Raw genomic sequence first — 26472 nt, 5'->3', positions numbered from 1 at the left:
AACACTTGTTTACAAACCGTGTTCACGTGTATTTTATCATTTGTGTTATTAATACACAGGTCCAAACGTGAAAGATCACCTGTGGAAAATGTAATCATATTTGTTACAAATTATATCAAAGAACTAAGACGTCAAGTAAAAAAAATTCTGCATTTATGATTTTTTATCTGCACTTGAAACTGTTATAAACCGTTTGCATGTTGCATTTCATATATATTTTTATTTTAGTGTCCAACAGTACAAGTGTTTATTTGGCTGTAAATCTGTTCAGTGAAACACACACAAAGCAACATGATTGAACACATGTAACATTCATTTATTTGTTGCCAGCATGACAATATACGAAATGAACAGCAAAGTGTCTTGAGTTTTGTGATGTGACTTAACAAACCAAACACATCACCTGTACATCAATCTTCAATTCATTCATTCATATTGCATGTTTTCATACAGCGCTGCCCAGAACATGATGTGAACAACAGACATCACCTCTCTTTAAACTCACTTTATGAACCACCTGAGACGCTGGATGGGTCCGAGGGGTCCAATCTAATATATACAAACATAAAACAATGAATTTGTAACATTCAATCACTATATATTCTCATTATGAATCACAAAATATGTGCACCGGAATATATGTCAAAGCACTTGTGGCATATTCAGGAAGAGTCTTTCATATTAAAACTAGAATTCATTTGATCCCATGAAGGCGTTAGACACTTTGAACGTGTACATTAGTGCTATATACAGGCTGAACAGATTTCACTGTGAACTCTACTGAAACATGTGCACCTTTCCCCAAAACATTCATCTTGTGTTCTGTGACATTAAACTACAGCGAGTGGTTCAGTGCAGACGAAGAGCTGAACGTGAGAAACTTTGTTCCTAAACAAAACAACAACAACGAAGACCAACTGAAAACAAGACAGTTCATCAGAACGCGTCGTTTAAACAGAGGAAGGTTTCTAAAGCAAAAGGCAGGCGGGAGAAAGAGTTTTGGCGTTCTACAGAAGTGTGGATCAGTTTTACAGCATGTGAAATCATTTCGATTGATGAGGTCTGTCTGCTTTTACAGCGACATTTCTAAAAATTATTTTCTAAAAACAGATTTAAAAGGGTCCAGCCATAAATATTTCACAGAGCAGCGAGTCGCCCTCGAATCCGAGCGCTGAGTTTAATATCATCGGTTTGTCAAATGAATATGATTTTTTTCATCAAATTTGGCGCTTTATGATAAATGTAAAATGAAATATTATCGTGAACATAACAGTTTATAATGAGTGGCACTCGAAGGCTTTTTATTATTTACAACAGCTACTGATGTCAGGACTCATGCCTGTGGGTTCTCTGTGCTGCTGATCTGAGGCCTGTAACAGAGTTCGACTCATCCCGGACGAGCACAGTTTGTCAGTCAGATGAGCTTAAGGTTGGCAAACAGTAACAATCTCGCATCTCCAAGCATCTTCTCGCTGGCTAAACGTCCTCCACGTAATTGGCTGGATAGAGTCCGACGGTTCCGTCTGTCAGGCGTCCTCTACACCAGCCCTGCTCGTCCTCCAAACCGATCTTAATGAATTCAGCTCCTGTGAAGAACATGAATATGTGACGCCCTGGACAATAGAACACAGCATGATCATGACTAGTGACATCATCTGAGGCGATGTCGAGCGTCACACCTGCTTTAAAACTCAGCTCATCCTGCTCCTGTCCGTCATAATCATACAGCGCCCGGACGGGCACGGACACTTCGCCGGGAGAGGACGGCTCGTCGTCGAACGGGTTGCCGTTGGCATTTGAGCTGGCGAACGGATTCCCAGTTTCCTCATCCGAACCATCAGGAGTCTTCTCTATGGTGCTGGCGCTGTAAGGACAGAGAAAGAGAGATGAAACCAATGATGCTTACAAACCCCATCCAGAATCCACATGATGTCTGTTACTTAAAAACTGAGAGATCATAAAAACATATATAAAGTTTACACAAATGTTGCCAGGACCCTGATGACACAAACATCTGGGAGACGTCTATATGATCAGGCGTCAAATAGACGTCTAGAAGCTGTCTGAAAGAGGTTTATGATTTAGCACAGAAGCAAATCTGCTGTTTCTAGGATGTTTAGAAGATGTTTTTATTGTTTTACTTTTGCAGACATCTTAAAGACGTACCTGTGCCCTCTGGGTAGTGTGTTTTGTGATACGACTCTTAAATTCTCCGTTTCCCAGCAAGTTCTTCGTTTGTGTAAGTGTTGTGTTATAAACATGTCTATGATCTCTCTCATGGTTTCAATGTTAAACACCACACGGATTCTGCACGATGAGTGAAGTCATATGTAGAATGCAGAATGAAGTCATATGTACATGCTTGACACCCTTAAACCAAACCCACACAATGCAGAACAGACCAAACAACCGAGACACACTGAAACAGAAACAGCTCTGCACACAAACATCAGAGGAGTATGTGTTATTCTGGTGTGATATAAGGGAGGCACATTCAAGCAGGAAACAGGAAGTGTGACGGGCTGCAGTTCATCACATGACCACCAGATGGCCCTCAGTACACAACAGAAAACACAAGTGATGGATCAGAAACATGCAGATATCATGTGACACATGTCTCATCTTGTGCTCTTCTCGCACGGCTGAACTGCTCAATGTCTCTGAGACACATGAAGAGAGGGTAAGAGTGTGTGAATGTTGATCAGCCATGCAGAACAACAAACAGCCACCTGAAGAGCCACAGAGCAGATGACACAGAGAGAGAGAGAGAGAGAGAGAGAGAGAGAGAGACAGGAGCACAGGTGTTTCAGGCTTCACCAACGTTTTGGCAATGACTTGCTCTTTTTTGACACTGAGCGGGCTGCTCTTGGGCTGCTGAACGGCTTCTTCCTCCTCGTTGACATCTTCATCATCATCATCAAACGGGTTTAAACACTGCGGCTCTGTGCTACTGGGCACAGTCAAACTAACAACACAGAGACACACATCAGACCGGACGATCAAGCGCGATCACACTCGCTGGCCATAAGAAACATCTGTAAACACACATGCACATATAACACACGCATACACTGCTGTCGATCCAACAGGTTTAATGCATCATTGGAAGCTTTTTACCAATCAAATCAAAATGTCTTCGACAACTCGTGCGTCTCCATGGGCAAGAGAAAAGGATTGAAGCGGCCGTCCATTCAGGTAAAAAAGTGCACGGGAATCAAAACATGTCTAGCACACTTCACACGGGTTTATTAACGGTTTCACTTGTTTTTGAAATAATCAACAGATGGAACATTCCAGGCCAGCGATTCCACCTGTGTTTACCATAATAGAAAATCACATGCATAACACAATAAAATTAAAAGTGTGTTATTTGGTTTTGTTATTTTTTGCTTTTATGCAAGTTGTTGATGATTATCGCTGATATAGAAGAGTTTTGATGTAACAATATTATCTATATTGTGTTATCACAAAAGATCTCTCAATATTAGTGTTCACATGACTGTATGAAACGATAGGCCATATGACGTAACATGGAGGTAAAATCTAGTATTTTTTGTATCATTCTCTGTCAAGATCTATCTGGTGCAATGATTTATTTGATAAAAGGATTTTTAGGCCATTTGACCCATCTCAAACTATAACTCTAAAATGACAAATGATTTGTTGGAAACATGCCATAAGCATCCTCTTTCTTTATCATCCAATCATAACTGTTGTTTAATGTGGACTTTATAGCGAGGTATTATCGTACAGTAAGATTTTTATATCCCTACAAGTAGCTGCTCTGTGTTTGTGATATTCACGTGTTACTTGTCAAGTTACACATCGTACGCAAGCTACAGGTCGTCCAATGTGAAACTACATTGAATCAGAAATTCTGTAAAGTAAAAGACTAAATGTTAATTAAACTATATAATTTTTTGCGTGTTTTTGATTTCCTGTTTTGCCATTTACCACAGGAGGCTGCTGTTTGAAAATAGTCAAGAGGCTAGTTCACACAACAGAAACGTGGAAAATGGAAAAGCAACTGACATTATTAGTTTAAGGGATAGTTTAAAATTCTGTCAACATTCAATCACAATCATGTCATTTCAAACCATTGTTCTGATCAACACAGAGAAAGATATTTGGAAGAATGTGAGCGAGTTTCAGTTCCGCTACATCACCCACCGCCATAGTAGGAAAGAATAAATGTCACAGGTGCACCAGAACTCTATGTGCTCCTAAATTCTTCAAAATATCAACAGAACAACGAAATATTATTTTTTCCTACTATGGTAGTCGATGGTGTCCCACAAGTGTAAATTACTAACATTCTTTCAAATCTCTTTCTTTGTGTTCATCAGAACAAAGAATTGTATACAGTCTCGAAACAACTTGAGGCGAGTAATAATTGAAAGAATTTATATTTCTGGGTGAACTATCCCTCGAGCACAACGGCCTTATCACTGTTAATATTTTAACTGCACATTATGTCAAAAGAAACCACCCAAGAGACATTAGGGAACTTTAACAGCCAGAAATAAAAGCCACTAACAGTCGAACCGCACTATTCATAGACATTCGTAAATATTATTGAACATGTGAAACTATGTTGTGCATGCACAGTAATCTTCACCTGCTGCTGGTTTTGGAGACCTGATCAGGCGCTTGACTGATTCCTGTCAACATCACTCCATCAGTCGGTTTTCTCTTTGTTTCTCGTCGACTGAGTGTTCGATTTAAATCCATGGACCATTCCTACAACACACACACGGATGGTATCTTACTAAAACACATGAAGATCGTCCAGAATTTGAATTTGTAAAACAATATATATAAACAAATCAATCAAGATAGCACACATACATCTGGGAAACGTCTACGTTTACATCTGCAAGACAGAGTGTTTTTTCTTCACATCTGCATTACGTCTTTGAGAGGTGTAATATAGATATCTAGATTTAGAATGACGTTGATGTTTTTACACCGCAGATGTTTTCCAGATCTTTAGCAGACCTCTTACAGACGTACCTGTGCTATCTGGGATACCAAAAAAGCGAATCATCACTTGAAAATAAAATGGTGCCGTACCTCAAACTGAGGCCAGTTCATGCTCATATCGGGGCCACGATTGGAGCGGAACCATTTGAGGTCCTCCTGAACGTCTGCGCACTGGATAGTGTCTTCTAGCGTGTTATAAACAGTCTTGTACCTGCCGGGACAGGGGGTTGAGAATGTGTTAGCGTGTGTGAATCTGACACCTAAAGACTTGCATGAGTGGACTCAGACTCTCATTTAAATATTTAGCATGCGATGGAATCACTACTGTTCAACCACACACATATGCAAACCGGGTGCAACGGCATGGTCTTCCAAGAGCAACAGTGCGGAAGCTGAAAGAAACTGAGATGTGTTGCTCTCACTTGTGATTGTTGGAGAGGTCGAGGTGTTCTTTGATGCCGAGCAGCAGCTCTTTGAAGAAGGACAGTCTGTTGTCTTCAAACTGCTGCCACTGTTCAAACACCTGCTCCATGTTCTCCATGTACTGAGGAGTGACCTTATCCAGCTCCTCCAGAGACTTCTCGTATCGCTCTTTAGTCTGTAACTCAGTCATACGGACACGGTCAGCGACCAAACGGAATGAGAATCACAGCAGTTCGCAAAAATGAGTCTACAGAGCGCATTCACATCAAGAAGCCTTAAAGGTACAGTAGCAGCAGAGAGCAGTCATGTGAAACGTACTTCCCCCCTCCACACACACACCTTGTGAACTTCCTGTTGGCACTTCTCCACCTTCTCCTGCAGTTTCCTCTGAGCCTCTGGGTTGTTATTGTCAAGTTTACTTGAATTCTCTCTGCTGGTGGCGGTTTTCTCCTCCTTGCATGCGTTGTGAAAGGCTTTCTTAAATCCGTCCACCTGCCGACATGACCACAGCATTCTCTGAGCTTATAAACTCCACATACCTCCTCTACATACTTCTATTCGGCAAGACACGTATGCAATGCGCCGCAGAGGTGAAATAAGAGATCAATCTTAAAGCAAGTGCTTATCTCACTCACCTCTAAATTCAGATTATAACACCACAAACGATCTTTAACGTACCACAAAGCCATAAAACATAATAACCTTGTGCATTTCTTTGTCGCTCTTAAACAAACAAACATAAGCAACAACAGTACCTCACATTCATGTGGACAGGCAAGTACTTACAGTAGACGGAGATGCTAAATATAAACACAATTAAAGCTTTCATAAGCACATATTTCTTGAGTTAGTGCGCTTAACGCCTTACCTCTTTGAGTTTTTTGGCCCAGGGTTTCTGGGCTTTGCGAAACCCATCTTCCGCCTCTTTGGTCTCTTTGAAGCCGCCAATCATCTGCTTATGGTAGGCGTCCTTCTGCCAGTTCTTCACTTTCTCAAAGTCTTCGCCCATCAGAGAATTTTTGACTTCTACATGCAGGTCGCTGACTTTCTCTGCTTCGGTCATTAGGGCGCACCACGCTCGCTCCACCGTCCCGTACTGAGGCCCTACAGTAGCCAGGGCAGGAAAGATTATCAACTGGATGAAATTAGACACATGATTCTGATTTGTAAGACCGTTAAGCGCCATGTGGTGAAGGTGGCCAGCCGATCACCACCAAACCATCACACTAAACCCCAGAGTTCGGTCCTGAGCCCACTGGAGTTCTCGCGGGTTCTGCACAGCTCCAATCCTGTCAACCTTCATGAGGGCCTGATCTCAGATAGGGAGTATGACCGTAACTAAGAATACTAGCCACATCGACAAAAAACACTAAAGCTCCAGCAGCATTGACATTTACACGTTTAGAACTTGTAATGTCAGCACATTTTGTCTCAGTTTTCTCTTATGAAAAGTAGATGTTAAAACAATATTTCCAGTCCGGCAAGCGATAATTGCAGCTGTTGATCCATGGAAAACTTCACATAGGACACTAAGAGACATCTTACTATTTGCTCAAACCTGCAGGACGACCGTCTGCAATGAAAAGTTAAGCAATTCAAACACAGAAAAATCAACAGCCATGTTTCACAATGTTGGATGACTAATAAGGTCTGATGATGCTACGCTGGGCCAATCCAATAACCCAGTTTTTCCAGGAAAGAACAACGACGACCACATAATCTCTATTCAAGAATGTAACAAATCTCACCAAGATAAGACCACAATAACAGACAACATTCCTGAAATCTCTGAACTGACAGTACGTGATGCATTCAGTCAGCGGATGATAAACAGTGACCTTTCCTAAACTTCACTGTGCACCTCAGCCAAAATCCATTGTGAATGAATAATCCATTAATGCATTCCTGTTTATTTCTACACACATATTTCATATCAAACTACAATATGTGTATTAAATGTCAACAGTAGATGAAGCAGTTGTGAGATACCATGAGCTTGTCCTCAAGTTTCATTTCCTCAATATCCTGTTCCTCCTTGTGAAAACTCAATCCTGTTCTAACGGCATGCGTGACAAACCAAACTGAGGATGGAGTGTGTCTAACAGGAACTGAGGTCATGCTCTATGAGCGATCAGCAACTGTGCGTAGTAACTTACCATAACACAGCTAGTTTGAAGAAAAGGAAGTGGCTTTACTAGACTCTGCGAATAGAAACCTTAAGATGACTCAGCTATGGAAACAAACTTCATGTCAAAATGTGTACACAAAACAAGATGCACCATTTTCTGTGCTCTTAACTACGTCCAGAATTCACACTGAAGGACCGATGCGAGTCACAGTATAATTCAGCGAGTACATTAACCTGGAGTAACAGAGACAGGCCAAAGTTGGTCTCTGTATATATCCACACCACCAGTCGGGACATTTGTGCATTTAAATACATTGAGTGAAAGCGGTGTTGGTGTGGTAAGCTGAAGCATGTGTGACCTTTCTCGATGAGTTGTCTCCAGCGCTTAGCCCATTCAGTCAGCTGCTGAGCGTAAGCTTTCTCGATTCGTGCTCGCTCGTGAATGCAGTTCATCAGGTCATTGCACAGCCTGTTCCCATCGTCCACTCGCTTCACGGTGCGCTTGTAGTTTCCCACCTGAGACGAGACGTGACGCTTAAAAACAGAGCGACCAAACAGAGAAATGCAGTGTGTGTGACATCACGTACCTCCCAGAAGCTGTCGCTGGACACGTCAGTCAAAGAGTCAGTGAAGTCCGACATGGCTGAAAGAAAACAACATCATCATCATTTCACTTCCTGCGGATTGGGGACCAGCGCCAACTAGTGGTCAAGAAGTTAATACGATTGTTAAAATTAGGATGTTCAACCAGTGTCAACTTTAACTCTTATCAACACAACCTGAGGTAGCTTAGGTGTTGGGCATTGACTCAAAATTACCCCGTTGTGAATATGAACCATGTTTTTATTAGAGTATTATTACACACAAGCGATTATAGTTTGAGAGATGAGAGAGCCGACCAGCATGTATGTTAGCAAGAAACAAGCTCAATAATGTGGAACATGCTGAGGAACTGAGGAAAATTCCTGTCATTCTTCCAGCAGCGTTCAACCTCTCTGACCTCTGTAAGCAGCTTTATCTCCAAAACACACGTCGCTACCAAACACACACACACACACGGCGCTCTGAAGGAAGCTCTTACTTTCCATGGTTTAACAACTCAAGCGATATTACATAAAGTGATATAGCAGGGTGAAAGAGGAACAGGAATACACCCACACGGCTCTTAAAGGAACAGTATAGCCAAAAAACACATCATTTCCTCATTCTCCGGTACACAACGGCTGAAGTGTGTGTGTGTGTGCGTCCTTCACAATCTCTCACATGACATCGAAACGCTTGACATACAGCACAAGTGATATTTATCAGGACATATTGCCTCGTTTTTATTATTAAACACATGGTAGATTCAACTAAAACTTTAAATATCATCAATTCTATAACAAGTTTTCTATAGAAACTGCGGCTGTGACGGTGGAAGTTTTTTGGTGCGGTGGTTGGGAAATATATATTATTAATATAAAAATAAATCTGAAATAAATGAGGATGAAACATCCGTCCATGTTTAATACGCAAATCTATTAGTGAAACGGAACCCTACAGCACATAAAACATTTCAAAAACATCAGTAATAAATGATGGTTTTGTGTAGAGGCCCCCGTGCTCGAACACACCAACGGAATGATGCAAATAATTTCTGTGTTAATGTAAATGCATTTAAATAAAACTATGTACAACTAAAGGCTACAAATAGGAATCCTTATCAGTACTGTCACATTTATTACACCTCTGTACATGCACTACCGCCGGTGGCAGTTCACCACAGTCATGGCACTTATCTACCGCGGTGGTGCGGTTGTCAAACATTTTTTTCCCCCAGAATAACTCATGCAATTCCATCATTACCATGAATCCACTGTTGTGAATGAAATCATGATCTGAGTGTATCGTCACATCACTATTATGTACCACAGTCCTTCTTCCACATTCACTTTTTAACTTTCTGCCCCTAAAAAAATTTGTACAATTCACAGAAAAAATAACATCACACGGGTCTGGAATGTCATAAAGGTGTACATATAAAAGAAAAACACAGAAACGGTTCTTCAGGTTCCTCACGGTTCCTTTCATTCTTGAGGTGAAACGGATCACAAGACTCACAATTCCAATCATATAACAGATCGGATCATTTTCGGAACAGCAATGTAAATGCTCATTGTAGTTTTATTATTAATATTATTTAAAAATAGTTTTTTTATCTTCTAGGGCTAGGCTATTTAATACAGAATGTATGCATTAGGCCAATTAAAAAAATGACAATAGGCCATGTAAAACAAATAAAAATGATATAAGCGTGGAATCAGAGTTAACAGATGACAAATGGACTGTCTAGAGATCAGATTTTAAAGGATTTTATGGCTCAGTTTGTCAGTGTAGTACGGTTAAATCCTGCTGCATCTGAAAGCCAGAGGGCGCTCTTGTGCAGAACCTCCAAACATGCCCCGCAGAAGACGACCATAACACTAGTAGGTGATAATGAGTATGGGTTATGAACACTATGTCCGAAAGCTCAGTATGCAAAAACAGAAGGCCAATAATAACCCAATGGTCGACTTCTTCTGCCGAGATTTGTGAATGTGGATCAGATGGACACTTCTCCATCCCATGATGCCACAGGAGCTCACCACGTGGGTCACATTTCAAAAGTAAATCAAATAAATATAGCAGAAAACTTTGAAGGCGGACGTCCATTTTTCATTTAAATGCCAATAAATGACTAAATGATGTTAATATCAACGCTCACGTGTAGGTTGTTGTTCATACAGCATAGATCAAAGAGAATAAGGGTCACATGACCATAAAACATGGCGGATGGAGTATGTCCGAAATCTATTCATTCTACTGCCACTCATACCCGTTTTAACGGCTGATAGGTAAGTACTGTCACACACGGTATGCCATTTCGGACGCAGGGGTTGTTTCAGGAAATGCCATAGGGATCTTCTATCACTGTTCTACAAGCCACGACGGATATTTTCATTATAATAAAGTATATAATAAAGCAGTTCTTCAGTGGACACTACTGATGGAGTGATGGGATGTAACATTCAGATGTCACGTGTGAGCAGGAACTGTCAATCAAACACTTCAAGTCGGCATGAAACAGAGTACATTTAGGCATTTGACAGACGCTTTTATCCAAAGCGACTTACATTACTTTATCCTTTACATTTTACATAGGTATTTGCAATCCCCTGGGATAGAACCCACAACCTAACGCAATGCTCTTACCACTGAGCTACAGGAAAGCTACAGGAGTAGCAATCGTCTCTTTTCCGTGACGTAGACCCGAGTAAAACTACTTCTGAAATGAGACAAAAATGAAGGGCGGAATTTTATTTCATCCCCCGACAACTGATTGGATCATTAAAAGGTGAAAGATTGGCCATTCCTGGTCACCAGAAGTGAAGAGAGGTCGTTTCGCGAGGGGGAGGAGATTAACTTTTTTGAAGTAAAGATTACAAGTGCGAATGAATTGTTTCAAATAATGATGAGCACAGATAAATCATTTATAATAAATACTTATCCACTGTGTTAAACAATTAAAACAATCATTTTTTATTTTATGACGACTTTGATAACATTAATGAAAGTGTTTCATATAAGGGCTTTATTTCAAGAAAACCAGAGGACTGAGATCTGCAAACGCTGTGATGTAAGCAGTTAAAGAGCCAATCACAATGCTCTGAAGGAGCTGCTGTAATCACTCCACACCAAAAAAAACAAAAAAAAGAGTCAAACATCTATAATCTACACTAGCGGTCAAAAGTTTACGCTCCCTTGACTGAATGTTTGCCAAGACCTTAAAAACAAAAAATTGATCTGAAGGCGCACATTTGCACTTTAATCGTTTTGTAGATCAAAATTAAATGTTTATATTGTTTTAATCATGTCAGGGTGAGACCTTGAAGGAATAGCTCACCTTCTAAATGAAAATTCTGTCCTCTTATCATGTCAAACCTGTATGACTTTCTTTCTTCTGCTGAACCCAAAAGAAGATATTTTGAAGAAAGTTGGTAACGCTCCCTCATTCACTTCTAATGTATGAACACAAAACCAATGCTAGTGAAGGGCGTGTTACCAACTTTCTTCACAACATTTTCTTTTGTGTACCGCAGAAGAAAGAAAGTCATACAGGGTGAGAAAATGATGACAGAATTTTCACCTTGACGCTGAACTACTCCTTTAAGCTGCTCGGTAAACTGAAAAGAGAATAATCCTCTAAATACCAAATATCCACAAATGTGATCGATCGATTATAACACTTTTCATTTATTCATGATTTTAGTCCCTGAATAATTCCCATAGTTACATTTGTGTTAGTCCACAGTTTTAGAGAGTTTGCTGTTGTTCTATAATGTGTACAAATATGAACAAGTAAAGTAAACTTGACTTGTGAATGTTAGTGTAACGGACAGGAAAGTTCTCTTTATGTCACCAGATGAAGAAAACAGTGGAAATGTTGCTGGAAACACCAAACACATCTGTGTCACGTCCACACACCTTCATGAACGACACCAGCGTGCGGAAACATCCATTATGAGGGTCTCATACTGACCAGCAGAAGAACAAAGGTCACCATCACACAATACATCATGTGTGCTTTCTCAACACAATACACTTCACAATCACACAAATAATCTAGGGTCTCTGCAAATCTCATTCCAACATATAAGAAAAGTGAATGAGGACTGGAGCTGTGCGTGGAAAAACACCATTCAGCGGTTCCGTGTGAGAAACACACTGAATAAAGTTCAGTTTTCACAGAAACTCTCACACTCCACTGAGCGCTTCACTGATATGATCAGATCACTGAATCAGTGAGTCGTTTAGCCAAATGAAACAACCACACCCTCAAACTCACTCACAACATCATCAGCTGTATACACTCCATACATCCCACCATCAGCTTACTGGTTCCACTGTGTACCGTTACCGTACATACTACTTTCTTTAGTACCACCTCGGTTGAGGTTCCAAGCGTACCGCACTGATACCAAAATGTGACGTGTTTACACACAGATCACTGATTAGGCCGAGAGAATCATTACCAGCGTCATTGGATTTGCAACACAAGAATGCGCATTTTAAAACATAATATTGGCATTTGGTTATATGCTTTGTGACTGTAATACAGAGATTGAGAACCAAAGGATCGTAGTCTGCTCTTCGCTGTAAAATTTCCCAAACTCCCTCAAAATCTTCAGTTAAAATCTGAAAATGCCTGAAGTAGATGGCTTGGGCGGAGCATCCATTAACTCCACCCCTCCAGCTGTCAGTCTGCTGCAAGTTTCATTTCAAAATCAATGCAACAGCTGTTTTAAACATCCAATAACTTCGCATTAAAAAGATGCAAGCCACGCCCACTACTTTCCTCCTTTGAAATTCATGTTCACCCAGAAATGTGTCAGAATACGAAAGATCAACGCAACTTCCGGTTCAACGGGGACTTTAGGCATGTCATTGTTTCTATTGGACCAAAAGAAAATGTGTTTTTAAGAAAACCATGTTTGAAATCAAGATTTTGTGAGAATCACCGAGCTCAATCCTAAATAATCCTTAGCCAAGCACGAGCAGAAAAACGAACACTGACGAGAGAATGTTAATGTGACTGAAAAATGCAGAATACAGGCGGTGAGCTGACGTGAGGTCAGTCGAGTTTGTCCTTCCGGTCACTCATCTCTTCACTGACAGGTGAATAAACTCATCATGAGTCAAACTGAACACGTATTCCTACAGGAATCAACACGTCACAGCTGTATGACAAGAGTTTTCTTACACAAACACAACAACAGAAGAAAACTAAGTGTTCCGGTCAGTCTCAAAGGGACCCTAAAATAATAAAAGCATCTTTCATTTAAAGCCGATTGGTGTGTGTCCAGTAACTCAACAGGTAACACAAAGGTCATGGGTTCGAGTCCTTGGAAACACATGCTGATAAATGTGTATACCTCGAATCCATCTTTGAGCAAAAGCGACTGTCAAAATAGACACGTTTAAGACACAGTGGCGTCAAGACATGCGACTCACTGCACTAATGTCGTCTTCTTACCAACATTATTACACCAAGACCGCATTAAGTGTCTTAAGAAAAACCATAAGAAGAAGTGAAAACGATATTATGAGCTAAAGACAGAAACCGCCCCGCCCTGTATCTGCTGCTGCCGCGCGCGCACATACCAGCGCCTTCATGAGCTTTAAACTGTCATGTGTCACTATCTACACATATGCACAAACACACATGTACAACATGAGTCGCTTTTAAATGCCATCATTAATGAAGACGAGCCGATGTATGCGCGCGTCAGACGCCTTTAAAGTGAAGCGGCTCTCACGGACGCGTTGAGACATGAAGTGTTTTTCTCGCGGTGTATGAAGACACATCTCACAAAGTTTACACACACACGAGACACGCTCGTAACGTCACATTTAATCTCGCCATCGCGACAACATCACGTCAAATCTTTACCTGTGTGTGTTAAAGTCGCTCCTGCGTCGATGTAAGTTTGACTTTCTCAGAATTTCGGCGATTTTCAACCGACAAGCGAGAGGAGGCGCGCCTCTCTGACGTCACTTCCACAAGGGCAGCCCCTCTCGTGACACTTCCGCTCGGGCGTGATAAAAGTCCACAAAAGGGCAGAACACACGGTACATAAAAGTGGCGCATCTTTAACATTTTTATTTAATTAAATCCTTGTGAAGTAGCAAGACCGTTTCCCATTTCATACACATTAAATTGTAAAGAGTGTTTAAATGTCGTTTCAAACAGCTGTAGCTTAAAATACAATGATAATGTACTTTATTATAGATTTTACTTTTCTATTATTTATTTATTTGCTTTATTCTAGTGACTGTAGCATTTATTTTAATTTATAATGAGTACTTAATTCACTTTCAAACTTGTTTGTTTCATATCTCCTTTTTGTGACTCTATATGTGCACTACCAAGGATACTGCAAAATATTGTTGTTCAACGACGATAAAGTATTTTATTCACTCCAGATGCATTACTCTGGTTGTGTGAATTTCCCTTGTGATATTTTACAACCTAAAGCAATATAAAAAATACACTTTCCTGTAGACATACAGCATAACCTACAGCAAGATAGAGGGTCTAGATAAGACCCCCTTCAGATAAAGGGTCTAGATAAGACACCGTATATGTTCAACGAGAATACTGCACTTTAATATTTTATCTGTTTCATTCATTTCGATTGTGTTACTTTATTTTCAAAAGAGAGACACTTTCGGTGTGAGTTAAAACTTGAGATTGTTTAAAGAGAACACAATCTTAACACAGATCAATAGAGTATTTCATACAGTATGCTCTCGACACACATTTTTTGCTGTAACAAATAAATAAACAAGAAATTAGACAAACATACGTATTCAAAATTTTAAAATAGCTTAAAATAACACTTAAAAGGCTAGTTCACTCAAAAATGATCATTTGCTCAGCCCCAGGATGTTTTAGACCTGTAAAAATGTCTTTGTTCTGTTAAACACAAAGAGAGAGATTCTTACATTCATTTGTAAGAATGTTAGCCATTTTCAGTTCTGTGACATCATCCACGACCATTGTAGGAAACAAATATTGCAGCTTTTTTTTGTTCTGTTGGACATAAAGTGAGATATTTAGGAACACAAACACTTCCGGGGCATCCATTACATTGTTCCTACAATGGAAGTCAATGAAGTCACAGAATTGAAAATTGCTAACATTCTTCCAAGTAATTTATACAGGTATGAAATGACATGAGGCTGAGCGAAAGATGACAGAATTTAAATTTTTAGGTGAACTTAACCATGTGGTCCAGTGTGTTGTTTCTATATTTCATTGTATTTCTACTGTAAACCTTTTCTTCAAACGTTGCAGATGTCAGAATTGCCTGTAAAGGCACGTTGGTATCATGCGAACAGGGTTTGTGCGGCACACACGTTCATACATCTATCAGTCAGATCATGCAGGGTCCGAACTCTTCTGAAGTCTCTCGTCACTCCAGACTGAAGGGCCGTGGTCAGATGACATCACTTCCAGGTGGCAGGGAAAGGGCGGACGCTGCTGGATCTCGTGCCCTTTGACCCCGATGACTGACCCGATCGGCCCCGGAGGTCACGCTCGGCGCTCTCGCTCATGGCCTGCTCTTCGTCGTAACTGTAAAACAGAGATATTGATTTAGATCTGCGATGTTCTGTTTTTTTTAATTCACATGTCACTCACAGCACTTCATAGTGTCCCAGAGCCTCTCTCGGCAGGCTGCGGTTCCAGCGGCACTCTGGGATTTCTGCGTTGGGCGTGACGATGTTCAGCGTGTCGTTGATGAGGTTGTATTTCAGGATTCTGTCGTTGGCTGTGCTGGAGGTCAGAGAAGGAGACGCGTTCACCTGAAACAGACGCACGCGCACAGTTAACTCTTGCTGAGTTTGACGCCTGCCTCGTGAAATAAATGAGGCTCACCTCGATCAGCCACGGTTTGAGTTTATCATCGATGATGATGTCATAACCGTAACACTCGAAGCAGTGCTTGTCATTGTTCATGACCGGCTACAGAGAGAACACAGCCAGATCAGAAGATGTGTTATAAAACGTTTGCTCTTTTCTGAGGTTCTCATCACAAATTGACAGAGAGACTCACAGCTACTGCTTTCAGTGATTGGACGATGATCCAGTGGATCTGATCAAACAGGTGATCGGTGACGTCGTGTCCTCTGGTGCTCTCCAGATACAGACGCAGGTTACTGACCGCCCACTTTCCTCCGTGGACATGATTATAGTCGCCCTGCAATAGCACAAGTGAACAAACAAGCGTCAAACATTCTTCATACACGAGAGGTGAGCCATATGACTACCAGTGATGATACGGATCAAACTACAGTTATTTTGTTGTAAGTTCAAACCCAAAGGTTATAAAAGAAAAGTGCTTCATCTTGTTTGACTGTGCAGAGTAATGACAGAGGCGAATGACTCACTCCGTGCTTCTGGATGGCAACGTTGGTGAGGTGGACGAACATGTTGTCCAGTTCACTGGTGCTGGGCGTGTATTTCACCGTACAGAAGCGACAGAAGCCCAGTTTATACCTGACAAACACAAACGCTTCACATCAGCGGATGCTTGGAGCTCCACGTGACCGAGACCAACACTGACAACTTACATGTAACATTTGAGAGGTCGATAGCTGGTGACCAACACATACAGACGCAAGTCAAACTTCTTCCCTCCGATCAACAGAGGATTGTCAATGTATAATGAGATGACATACGCTTCCTTCCCACTGTTTGCTGCCACGAACCTGCAAAACAACATCACTTTCACTGTTTAGCATTCCTTTAAACATCATTTCATCATGCAAGCTGTCACAGTTCATATATTACAACCCTACCTTACGACAACTCAATTTATCATCATCTTCATCATAGTATTAAGTGCTTAAAATGCTGTTGTATATGTGCATATATATATATATAATAAATCAATTCATATTACATAATATGTTTTTATTAAATATTGCGCAGTTTTGTATTTTAGCAATTTTATGATCAGAATTTTATGATCTTTTAATATTTATCCAAGAATTAGAAATTGTATGATTTTTCCCCTATTTTTTTTATAAATGTAGCGTGTCAGGTTATAGCACAGAGAATTCCTTGAAAATCCATCTTTTTACATTTTAGTGCCATCTAGTGGAAGCAAAAGATAAAAACATGTGCAAGGCCAAACCATTAGATGCCTGTACAGCTCTCTATGTAAAAGACTTGGATAAAATAGTTTTTAGACTCTTATTTGTTTTTTATGTAGATACATACTAAAAATTCATTCTTAAAGTATTTTTTATCAACCAGTTCATTCCAAAATCTAATATAAAGCCATCAATAAAACTGCGACCATATCTAGTGATTAATCGAACATAACACTTATCAGATGTTTACTTTTTTCCATGTGTGAATATTTCTGACCGTCATAATAAAGAAGATCTGTACTGTGTCCTCGTGTCTTCTGAAGGATGATGTTTCAGACTTACGTGGACGTGCGACTGTCTCGAGACCATTTCTTGATCTGAGAGAGTTTGTTGATGAGGAAGATGCCTTTCCCCTGAGCTTTCCCACACGGCTTCATGATCCACGTGCTGGACGGACTCTTCCTGAACTCCTCCACAAACAGATTGTAGTCCGACGGCAACATGAAGGTCACCGGCACGAAATCTGTGAAAGTGCACGTGAGAAGACACGTTCTGAGGTGTTGGTATATCAAGAGCAAACACGAGGGTGTAATGTGTTGATGTGAATGTGAAGGTGTACCCAGATAAATGTGTTTCCCACTCTCATCTTTCTCTGCCAGTGGACTGCACTCTTTCTCCAGCTCTTTTCTGTAGCGCTTGATGTTCTTGATCATCAGATCTTTTCGGGTCAGCTCGTAGTGGTTGGGGAAGTGATTGACCATCTGATCATCTGACAGCCGGTAGCCGGTGTCCACGCTGAAGACGTTCCTGATGGTCTGGATACTCATCCTGTGCACGGTACAACATCTAATGAACTTCTGCCCATGAGGACTTGATGAAATCAGACTGCAGGAAACAGACTTTGGTGACACGCGCCGTCGAAAGTCACGCAGCTTTACCGAAGCATCCCGGTTGTTATGGCAACAAATGAACTTGACCAAAAGTGAGATTTATAAGTGTCTTACCAGTAGAAGTTCCAGTCATCGCTGTCGGCCACTTGGATCCATCCTCTCTTCTCAAAGTTATTGATCAGCACCGATTTCTCAATGTCTGTCACCCACTTCACTTTACCAGCCATCACACACACACACACACACACACACACACAACACACACACTCCACCTGCCTGAAACACACAGACACACATTTGTTTTAGGGAATCCTTATGTACATTATATTTGACCCCACAACGTCTCGGTTTACAAAAAAGATAAAAGAAGAATAATACAAATTATAACAAAATCCCAAAACAAACACTTTAAATCAAAACAACAAACAAACATCCATGACACAGACATTTATGGACAGACAGACAGACAGACAGATGAATGAAATCGGCGGATAATATCTCGATATTTGTACTTACAGTGCGAGCTGACGATGCGATCAGTGATCAGTTCATCCTGATAAACTCATTATTTGTTTGTTTGCTTGTTTATTTATTTCTTCTATCGCTGATCATACAGCTCGAGAACACCCATAGCAACGGAGCGACTTCGGGAGCGACGTCATTTCCGGAGCGAACCGGACATCGTTTGTCTACATCTCTCTACATCACTGAACATTAGCGGAGAGTTTTCCTCTCATTTTAGCAGTTTGTTGTGTAGTTTCGCACAATAGTGAATGTCTAGTGAATGTTGTCTTTGTGTTTATAATCAGCTGCTGGAGCGTCTCGATTTGTCACGTGATCGCAGCTACTTTTCTCAGCGCTGTTGAGGATTAGCCAATCACAGCATTTTGAGAAGAATTACGTTTACATTTTGGATTTTATGGGAGATAACGAGGTTTCTACACTTTATTAAATGTATGCGATCATGTCTCGTTTCTTCACCATCGGGACAGTTTCTGACGGGAATAAATGACCAGTAAACTGTAAAAAATGACTTTCTAACTTGGTTTTCCAGAACAAATAAAAAAAAAACTTGAATCAAGATGCATTTTCTTGATGAGCAAAATTACCAAAGAAAATAAGTCTTGTTTTTAGACACAAATATGATATTTCAGTGAACTTGTGCTTGAAGCCAATGAGTTAAGAAGGAAATCTTCAATTTAGTGACTAAGAAATACGACAACCTTAATTCAAGTGTCTTTGATCAGAATCTACTTGAATAAACAAATCATATCTCGTGTTTTTATTTTTGTGTCAAATGTAGCAGATATGTATCGGATCTGATAATGTACGCGAACCGTTTCAAACGCTTCAGTCCGATTTGGTGAACCGATTCGTCCGGTATAAAAGAACCGATTCAAACGAACAACTCTTCGTTCGTGAACCGGACATCACGTACCGTGGACGTGACGTATGAGTCTAAATATATAGGGTTGTCAAAGCTCCAGTGTTTGGATAGAAGTGTTGCAGCTTTAAAGAAGTCACTCATAAGTATGTATCGAAAGTTTGGATCGTAACAACAGTTTATTCATTATCTAAAAGTGAAATGATAAGATTTGTCATGCAGCACACATCTGAAACGTGTCAGGGAGTGACGTGCACAGTAGCGTTAGCCGGGTCAAAATGGAAGCTGGTTATCCTGTTCATGTGGTTTCTTCATGTTTCTCCATGTGTCTAAAGACGGAGGAGTTATGATGCATGTCACTTTATATCAGTGTTATTGTTTAGGATCTTATCACTGATCCGTGAAATGGTGCAGTAAACAGCATGAAACGTTAAAGTGAAAGTGAAAGTGAAAGCGAAAGTGTTAAATGTCTAAGTAAGACCAAAAGGGACCAAACGTGTGTTAAAACTGGGTTAACACCATAGACCAGTGGTTCTTAACTCTGGCCCGCGAGATAACATTTCCTGCTGAGTTTAGATCCAACTCTGATATAAAACACCTGAACAAGCTCATCAGCGTCTTTATAATAGATGCGTTCAACTTAATGCGGCGCTGCGCAAATCTATCAGCCTATGAGATTTAAGTACCGCGGTAGCGACTCAAGTGCAGATTGCTCGGGACACAATTAGTGTAGCTGCTGTTCATTAATTAATTAATTAATTAATTTAGTCTCCGTGAGATATAATAAGGTCTAGTGTATGATTAAATCTATGAGTGGGTCTATTGAAGTGCTGCGTTACACCAAAAGAGTGAAGTAGCTCTTTAAAGCCACTGCTAATGCATCATTAGCGCTATCTATTTGGATATTAAAATCTCAGACTATCAGTACTTTATCAACGTTACCAAAAGGTCCGATAAGAAGTCTGCAAACTCTCACAGAATCACTGAAGGGTCCAGGGGGTCTATAGTCAATGTAAGAGAAACCAATGGTTTTGTACTTTTGTTTGGCACAATTACGTTCAACGCAAGCACTTCAAATGGTTTAAATGTATGCTCTGTTCTCTGAGTTAAGGTGAGAAAGTCTCCAAAGATTGTTGCGACACCACCACCTCGACCAATCGGACGTGGCTCATGCATATAACTGTGGCTTTGTGCGGTAGACTCATTCAAGTCAAGTGACCTGTTATCTTCCCAAAACTTTTTTATTTCTCACTGACACCTGGCTCTGTCCAGGTAATTTGAGCCTTTTTCTGAACTTCTGCCTCCTAAATGTTTCTTTTTTAATTCCCCACGCTTTTGTTTGCTGAGTTCCTCGGTAATGTGACTCTCCTGTGGTGATTTTAATGTTTATTGCATGAATGATCACTTAGCTAAGGAGTTTATCCCTGTATTAAATGCTTTCGATCTTTCTATCAGGGTAAATACTCTCACTCATAAGGGTGGCCATTACTTGACATGGTGCTTCTGCATGGATTTCATATCACTGAATTAGAAGTCTGTGAAAATGACTTCTCTGACCATAAGACTGTTATGTTTACTCTCTCATGTACGGCTGTTTCACCTACAGTCTCACCTTGTGGCTGTCTCTCTCGGTGTCTTAACCCCTAATAACAGGCTTCATGTTTCTTTTGAGATTTTAAAGGACACTCTTTTTAAATATCAGAATGCAGTGAAAAAAGCCAAATGCAGACACTTGTCAGATATTATCAATAAGAACTGCTCTAGTCTGAAGACTCTCTTCAATATTATTAGTGCTACCCTCAAACCTTCCACCAGTGTAGCTCCTGGGGCTTCCTCTCAATCATGTGAGGATTTATTTTTTTAAAGGAAAATCAGGGATCTCCGGCTGTCCCACGCCTTTTTTAGTCAGTTTGAAATTTCCTTGCCGGAAATAGTTGAGCAGCTTAAACTTTCCGGCTAGTCTCTGGATATTATTCCCCCTGTTTTATTCAAGCAAATTGTTACTGATATTGCCGCGTATCTCTTGATTATAATAAATCACAGTTTTGAATCTGGCATTATGCCCAATTGCTTGAAGCATGGAGTTGCTTATCCATTGCTCAAAATACAGAATTTGGACTAATCGGTTTCAAGTAATTTTAGGCTTATTTCTAATAAGCCGTTTTCGATACAGTTGGCCATGCTACTCTTATTGATCGATTGGAAAATAGTATTGTCTTAAGAGGTATAGCTCTGGATTGGTTTAAATCGTATTTGGCAAATAGGAGTATCTCAGTCAAGATGGGTGAACAGTATTCGAAAGATGCTTCTTTGTCATGTGGGGTTCACCAGGGTTCCATTCTTGCTCCTCTTCTTTTTCCTCTTTATATGCTCCCTCTAGGCTCGATCTTTAGAAAACATGGATTATCATTTCACTGCTATGCTGTTGACATTCAGGTTTATTTGCCTGTTAAACAGAATTCAGTAGGTTTTGAGTCTCTTTTGGTATGTTTGGCAGATGTGAAGGCCTGGCCCACTTATATATATTTTTTTTAATATAAAGAAAACTGAAATTATAGGTTTTTGCCCAAAATTTGATCTCGCTGAGAAAAACAAGTTTGACCGTCTAAATAACTCCTTAGTCAAAGCTTGCTTTTTTCAGCTGTGTTTACTTTCTAAAGTAAAGCCTTTTCTTTCCTTTAAACATTTTTAGTAAGTAATGCACACCTTTATTTTATCTAGGCTGGACTACTGTAACTCATTATATTTGGGAATTAGCCAGACAGCTATATCCCGCTTACAGCTTGTTCAAAACGCTCTACTTTTGAGTGGGGTCATGAAGAGGGAGCATCTTACTCCTATTTAACGTTAATTACATTGGTTGCTTGTTCGTTTAAGAGTGGATTTTAATGTTTTGCTCCTTGTCCATATATCTCCAAACGGCTTAGGTCCTACTTATCTTTGTGAGTTACTGACAGGACATCAACCCAGTAGATCCCTTCGGTCTTCCAACCAGGATCTATTGTTTACACCTAGGTCGAGGCTTAAGTGCTGGGGAAATCCTGCTTTTGGTATTGCTGCCCCTAGGCTTTGGAACATCATGCCACATTCCATTAGGCAAGCTTCTGTTAATATTTTTAAGTCCAGGCTAAAGACTATTTATTTTCAAAAGCTTATGGCTTAGTTGTATAATGTTATCATTTACTGTTTGTATGTTTTGTGGTTCTTTGTTTTCTGTTTTTTTTTTAAATTTCTTCCTGGAAAGCCCCTTTGTTGACAGAAGTTGAAATGAATTGTGCTATATAAATAAATTGTCGTTGGCATTGTCATTTAGGCCGTAATAATCATTTGGTTTAAGCCAGGTTTCGGTACAGAGTATGTCAAAACTTTTGTCTGTGATCATTTCATTTACAATAACTGCCTTTGAATTTAATGATCTAATATTAAGTAAGTTGGTTTTGCTCATTTATTACATTGTCCTCAGGTTATAGTAGGTTGTCCTCTGCATTATAGTAATCCATAAACCAACAATGACAGCAAGCAAAGATAAAGGAAACACTAGCATATCAAAGTCAAGTGTGAAGAGTCCAGCTAAAGCAAACATTCATCACCATGAGGGTGACTAAATCAAATAAATTCACATTCAACTCACACATTACTCATACTGTCACAAAATGAGAATGGTGTGACATCACTGTGATCTTCGCATGACCTCACGTGTTGACTGGATGTCGTGTAAGCGGACAGCAGCTGATGCTTCTCAACTGTGTCATTAAGTGTCATTGTAAAGCTCCGGTAGAGCGCTGTGTGAAGGAAGAAATGCTTGATTCATTCAAGAATTTAGATGCAAACCTGTGTTCTCTTTCACAGCGTCTGTTATTCGTCCACTTTTTTGAGGATTTGGTATTAGATTGTTATAATTGAACGGAGCTCCGTTGCTATCGCCTTACGGAATGCTTGTTCTGCAGACATTACAAGCGGCTGCATGTGTATTTCCATCCTGCAGACACAGCTGTCACAGATCATGCTGTCATTTACACAACTTGCGTGATGGCAGAGGTGATCGGAAATGATTGTCACAAAATAGCCGTTCCCGATCAGGTTAAAAATTCCTTGTTCGTGCCCCGATCCCCATCTCTGCGATTGGCTCAGGACATCCCTAATATTTATATACAGTATATATGTGTATATAATGATCTTGCTATATGTCTGTGTTTGTGTTGCAGGTAAAGGCACAATGAGAGACATTATCCCCAGGAACAAGACGAAAGGTGTTGACATCTGTGCAGGGAAAGAGTACACTTATATAATCCGATCTGATCTCGGCTGCTATATGCAAATAAGTGATTTACACAAAGGTTCAGACCTCACTGTATTCAAGCTGCACCCCTCCTGCCAAAATGGAGACCATTATCTTGCTGATATGGATGGCCACTTTTACATCATTAAGGGCGAATCGTACCGCAGAGTCACAGACCTGTCAACAGATGCTGATGCTGTAGTTGAAGAACTTGATCCCGACTTCCGAGATGGAGAACACTACTTAGGCATCAATAAATTCTTTGTTGTCATATTCAAAGGAAGGGGAATTTTCAGAATAACATCTGGCCTGGGTAGCGTCTCCACTGATGTAAAACTAAATTTGAAACCTGAATCGAGTAATGGTCTCTATTACTGGGGCCTGTCAGATTGCTGTTGTTTCCTGAAGCCGGTCTCAAAGTGGGAAGTCGAATACTGCAAAGGCGCTGACCTTGAGAAAGATGATAGTCTTTTAGTCTATTCTGTTCACCCTGATGTTGTGAACTTTCTGCCTGGCGGTCTGTCTTTAACTCAAGGTCCAGCCTTTGGTCGGTGGGAGAACATAAAATCTATACAAATGAACTGTGACACAACAGGGACATGGCGAAATAAAATAACTAAAAAGGTGGGATTCAACAAGGAGAAGATGATACAGATCATGCACAACTGGAAGATATGCCCATCATCCTTGATCCAGTCTGGAGATCTCGCAGGGTTAATCGCCAAGGTCCAGTTCTCTATGTCAGCAGAATATGGAGGTTCACATGTGAACACTGAGAAGCAAAGCTGGAATGAAGTGACTGAAGTGGAAGAGGAACTGTCACTGGAGCTGAAACCCAAGCAGTGTTTATATGTGTGGCAGTACAGACTGGGTTTTTGTGATGAACCGGTGTTGTTCTGTCGTGATTTAATCATTGGTGATGAGCCGAATCCTCCAACTGAAGCCAAACCATTGCTGGAGCTTTCCAAAAGTTCAACTGATTAAAATCTTTTAGTTGAATGAATTATAAAACTAGTTGAGTCAAGGTTGGGTCAACTGGAAAATAAGAATTCTAGTAACTCTTCAATTCAAGTACTTTCAAGTACAAAGAATTAAGCCTGTCACTAAGATACATTTGGACACCTCATACAAACCTTAATGATGGTGTAAAAACATTCAAACATATCAAACTCAATGCATGCTGCAGTTACATAGGAGAAAAAAAACTTTATTTTGTATTATGATTTGTTGGGTATCACGGATCAAGATCACAACTAAAGGAAACACCAAACACTATCAGAGTGACTTCTTGTTCACAACTGGGGCCCGTTTCAGAGAAAGGGTTTTGGGAAAACTCTTGAGTATATTTACACTGAAATGAAGGAATCTCTGAGTTTTCTATTTCAGAATGTGAGGTGTGTCAAACCCGAGAAAGCAGGGTAACTCAAGCCCGTTTCAAAAAGAGAGGTCATCGCAGTCAGAAGCCATAGTGACTTACTCTGTTAAAGAGGAAGTAGTGTTCCTCATTCATTCTCTCATTAATACAGTCATTCATGGCACACATTATGATCACACAGAGACCAGCTCACTGACCAATGACAAATGTGCTTTTATAGATGATCCTGTATGTGAAAAGGCTGCATTCATTCATATGGATGAACTTAGATTTCAGGAGAGCAATTTAGGACCTGAGTGAAATTTTGTCATTTCCCTGTGCATTTATATTAAAACTGAACCATGTTTCTTTTTATTGAATTAGATTAATCAGAACATATCATCCTTCCTTACATCAGTAACATCTGCCATCATGTGTGTATTACATCAGAGAATATTCAAAGTCAAAGTCTGCTGTCAGTGTATGTTTGGGGGGGTGAGATAGGGGGGAGGACCTGCAGATGAGGTCAGAGTTCAATTGTGCAAGAGAGGGGAGGGGGGCAGGGAGTTTACCTTCCTGACTGCCTGGTGGATGAAGCTCTCCTTTAGTCTGCTGGTCCTGGCCTGTAGACGCCGCAGTCTCCTCCCTGATGGCAGCAGCTGAAGAAGCTGTGTGAAGGGCGGGTGGGATCACCTGCAGTTCAGAGGTCTTTGGGGGTGAGACGGGTTCCACGAATGTCATAATGTTGTGAAATGTTTGAATGCTTTCTTTTTCCAGGCCTTTTCTTTTTAATGTATTCATTCGTTTAATATTACCCAACCATGTTAGGGACAAATGCTGCTATTACTTGTAGTGGTAACAATGGAACTCTTAGGACCCTGCTGTTCGATTGATGAGTCTGTGAACAGTAGATCTGGACTCAACATGGTAAGAGGTTCCACCGGCTGGCCAAAAAAGGTCAGTACCTCAAGAGCTGGTCCCAGTCTCATTTCATTTAAAGCGCCTTTGGTCACAATAATGGCGTGACTATCCTGAATAGGGACTTTTATTGGCCGTGAGATTCAGGCAGACTCATTTGAATGAGAAACAAAGCCGAATGTTTGAATGTTCAGTTTGGAAACATTACACAACAACAACATCAATGCAAATATCAGGCCTGACATTTGATCTGTTGTTTTTCATGTGTGTGTAGACTTCCTCATCACCTTTAAAGGAGATATTTCACCTGTTGAATTCCATCCAATGAAAGTCAAGTGTGGTCAGGTGACCAGGGGCAAACAAACTCTGAAAACGACCCATTAAAGTCCTGTGCACTTGTTCGAGAGCTTTACTTGTTTTGTCTTGTGTTCGCAC

At 40.4% G+C, this 26472-nt stretch overlaps 3 protein-coding genes across 5 annotated transcripts; 1 reads left to right on the top strand and 2 right to left on the bottom strand.

Annotated features, from left to right (window-relative positions):
* Positions 1–295: 295 nt before the first annotated feature.
* Positions 296–14123, bottom strand: pacsin2 (protein kinase C and casein kinase substrate in neurons 2). 2 transcript variants are annotated; one of them, XM_056747965.1, is made up of 11 exons: positions 14004–14123; positions 8122–8177; positions 7894–8050; positions 6275–6510; positions 5746–5898; positions 5406–5581; positions 5074–5194; positions 4619–4740; positions 2822–2965; positions 1680–1864; positions 296–1586 (listed from the first exon to the last, which is right to left on the bottom strand). In XM_056747965.1, exons 2-11 carry the CDS (start codon positions 8173–8175, stop codon positions 1477–1479), a joined length of 1458 nt encoding a protein of 485 aa, XP_056603943.1. In that variant the 5' UTR covers positions 8176–8177; positions 14004–14123; the 3' UTR covers positions 296–1476. The 2 variants fall into 2 exon arrangements, with proteins under 2 accessions (XP_056603943.1, XP_056603944.1); XM_056747966.1 differs by lacking the exon at positions 2822–2965.
* Positions 14124–14698: 575 nt separating this feature from the next.
* Positions 14699–18859, bottom strand: ttll1 (tubulin tyrosine ligase-like family, member 1). Of its 2 annotated transcripts, none has more exons than XM_056747968.1 (10): positions 18619–18859; positions 18217–18378; positions 17832–18097; positions 17555–17735; positions 16688–16825; positions 16505–16613; positions 16171–16314; positions 15993–16079; positions 15756–15919; positions 14699–15689 (listed from the first exon to the last, which is right to left on the bottom strand). In XM_056747968.1, exons 2-10 carry the CDS (start codon positions 18327–18329, stop codon positions 15563–15565), a joined length of 1329 nt encoding a protein of 442 aa, XP_056603946.1. In that variant the 5' UTR covers positions 18330–18378; positions 18619–18859; the 3' UTR covers positions 14699–15562. The 2 variants fall into 2 exon arrangements, with proteins under 2 accessions (XP_056603946.1, XP_056603947.1); XM_056747969.1 differs by having other exon boundaries at positions 17832–18040; positions 18619–18853.
* A 693-nt stretch (positions 18860–19552) lies between these two features.
* Positions 19553–25558, top strand: LOC130421130 (uncharacterized). The gene is made up of 2 exons (XM_056748852.1): positions 19553–19632; positions 23692–25558. The coding sequence occupies exon 2, from the start codon at positions 23703–23705 to the stop codon at positions 24747–24749; it is 1047 nt and encodes a 348-aa protein (XP_056604830.1). The 5' UTR covers positions 19553–19632; positions 23692–23702; the 3' UTR covers positions 24750–25558.
* The last annotated feature ends 914 nt before the right edge of the window (positions 25559–26472 follow it).

This window comes from Triplophysa dalaica, chromosome 5, assembly GCF_015846415.1.
Source record: "Triplophysa dalaica isolate WHDGS20190420 chromosome 5, ASM1584641v1, whole genome shotgun sequence".
Lineage (NCBI taxonomy): Eukaryota > Metazoa > Chordata > Actinopteri > Cypriniformes > Nemacheilidae > Triplophysa > Triplophysa dalaica.
This window is presented reverse-complemented; position numbering and strand designations above follow the sequence as displayed.

Bases quoted from the DNA above. Each gene is read 5' to 3' on its own strand.
- pacsin2 (XM_056747965.1), bottom strand. From the start codon at position 8,175: ATGTCGGACTTCACTGACTCTTTGACTGACGTGTCCAGCGACAGCTTC. The intron at 5,582-5,745 runs GTGTGTGTGTGG...ACTGAGTTACAG, and splicing joins GCCAACAGGAAGTTCACAAG to ACTAAAGAGCGATACGAGAA. The intron at 5,195-5,405 runs GTGAGAGCAACA...CTGTCCCGGCAG, and splicing joins GACCTCTCCAACAATCACAA to GTACAAGACTGTTTATAACA.
- ttll1 (XM_056747968.1), bottom strand. From the start codon at position 18,329: ATGGCTGGTAAAGTGAAGTGGGTGACAGACATTGAGAAATCGGTGCTG. The intron at 16,614-16,687 runs GTAAGTTGTCAG...TGTGTTTGTCAG, and splicing joins CGACCTCTCAAATGTTACAT to GTATAAACTGGGCTTCTGTC. The intron at 15,690-15,755 runs GTGAGTGACATG...TCTGTTTTACAG, and splicing joins CTGGGACACTATGAAGTGCT to TTACGACGAAGAGCAGGCCA.
- LOC130421130 (XM_056748852.1), top strand. From the start codon at position 23,703: ATGAGAGACATTATCCCCAGGAACAAGACGAAAGGTGTTGACATCTGT.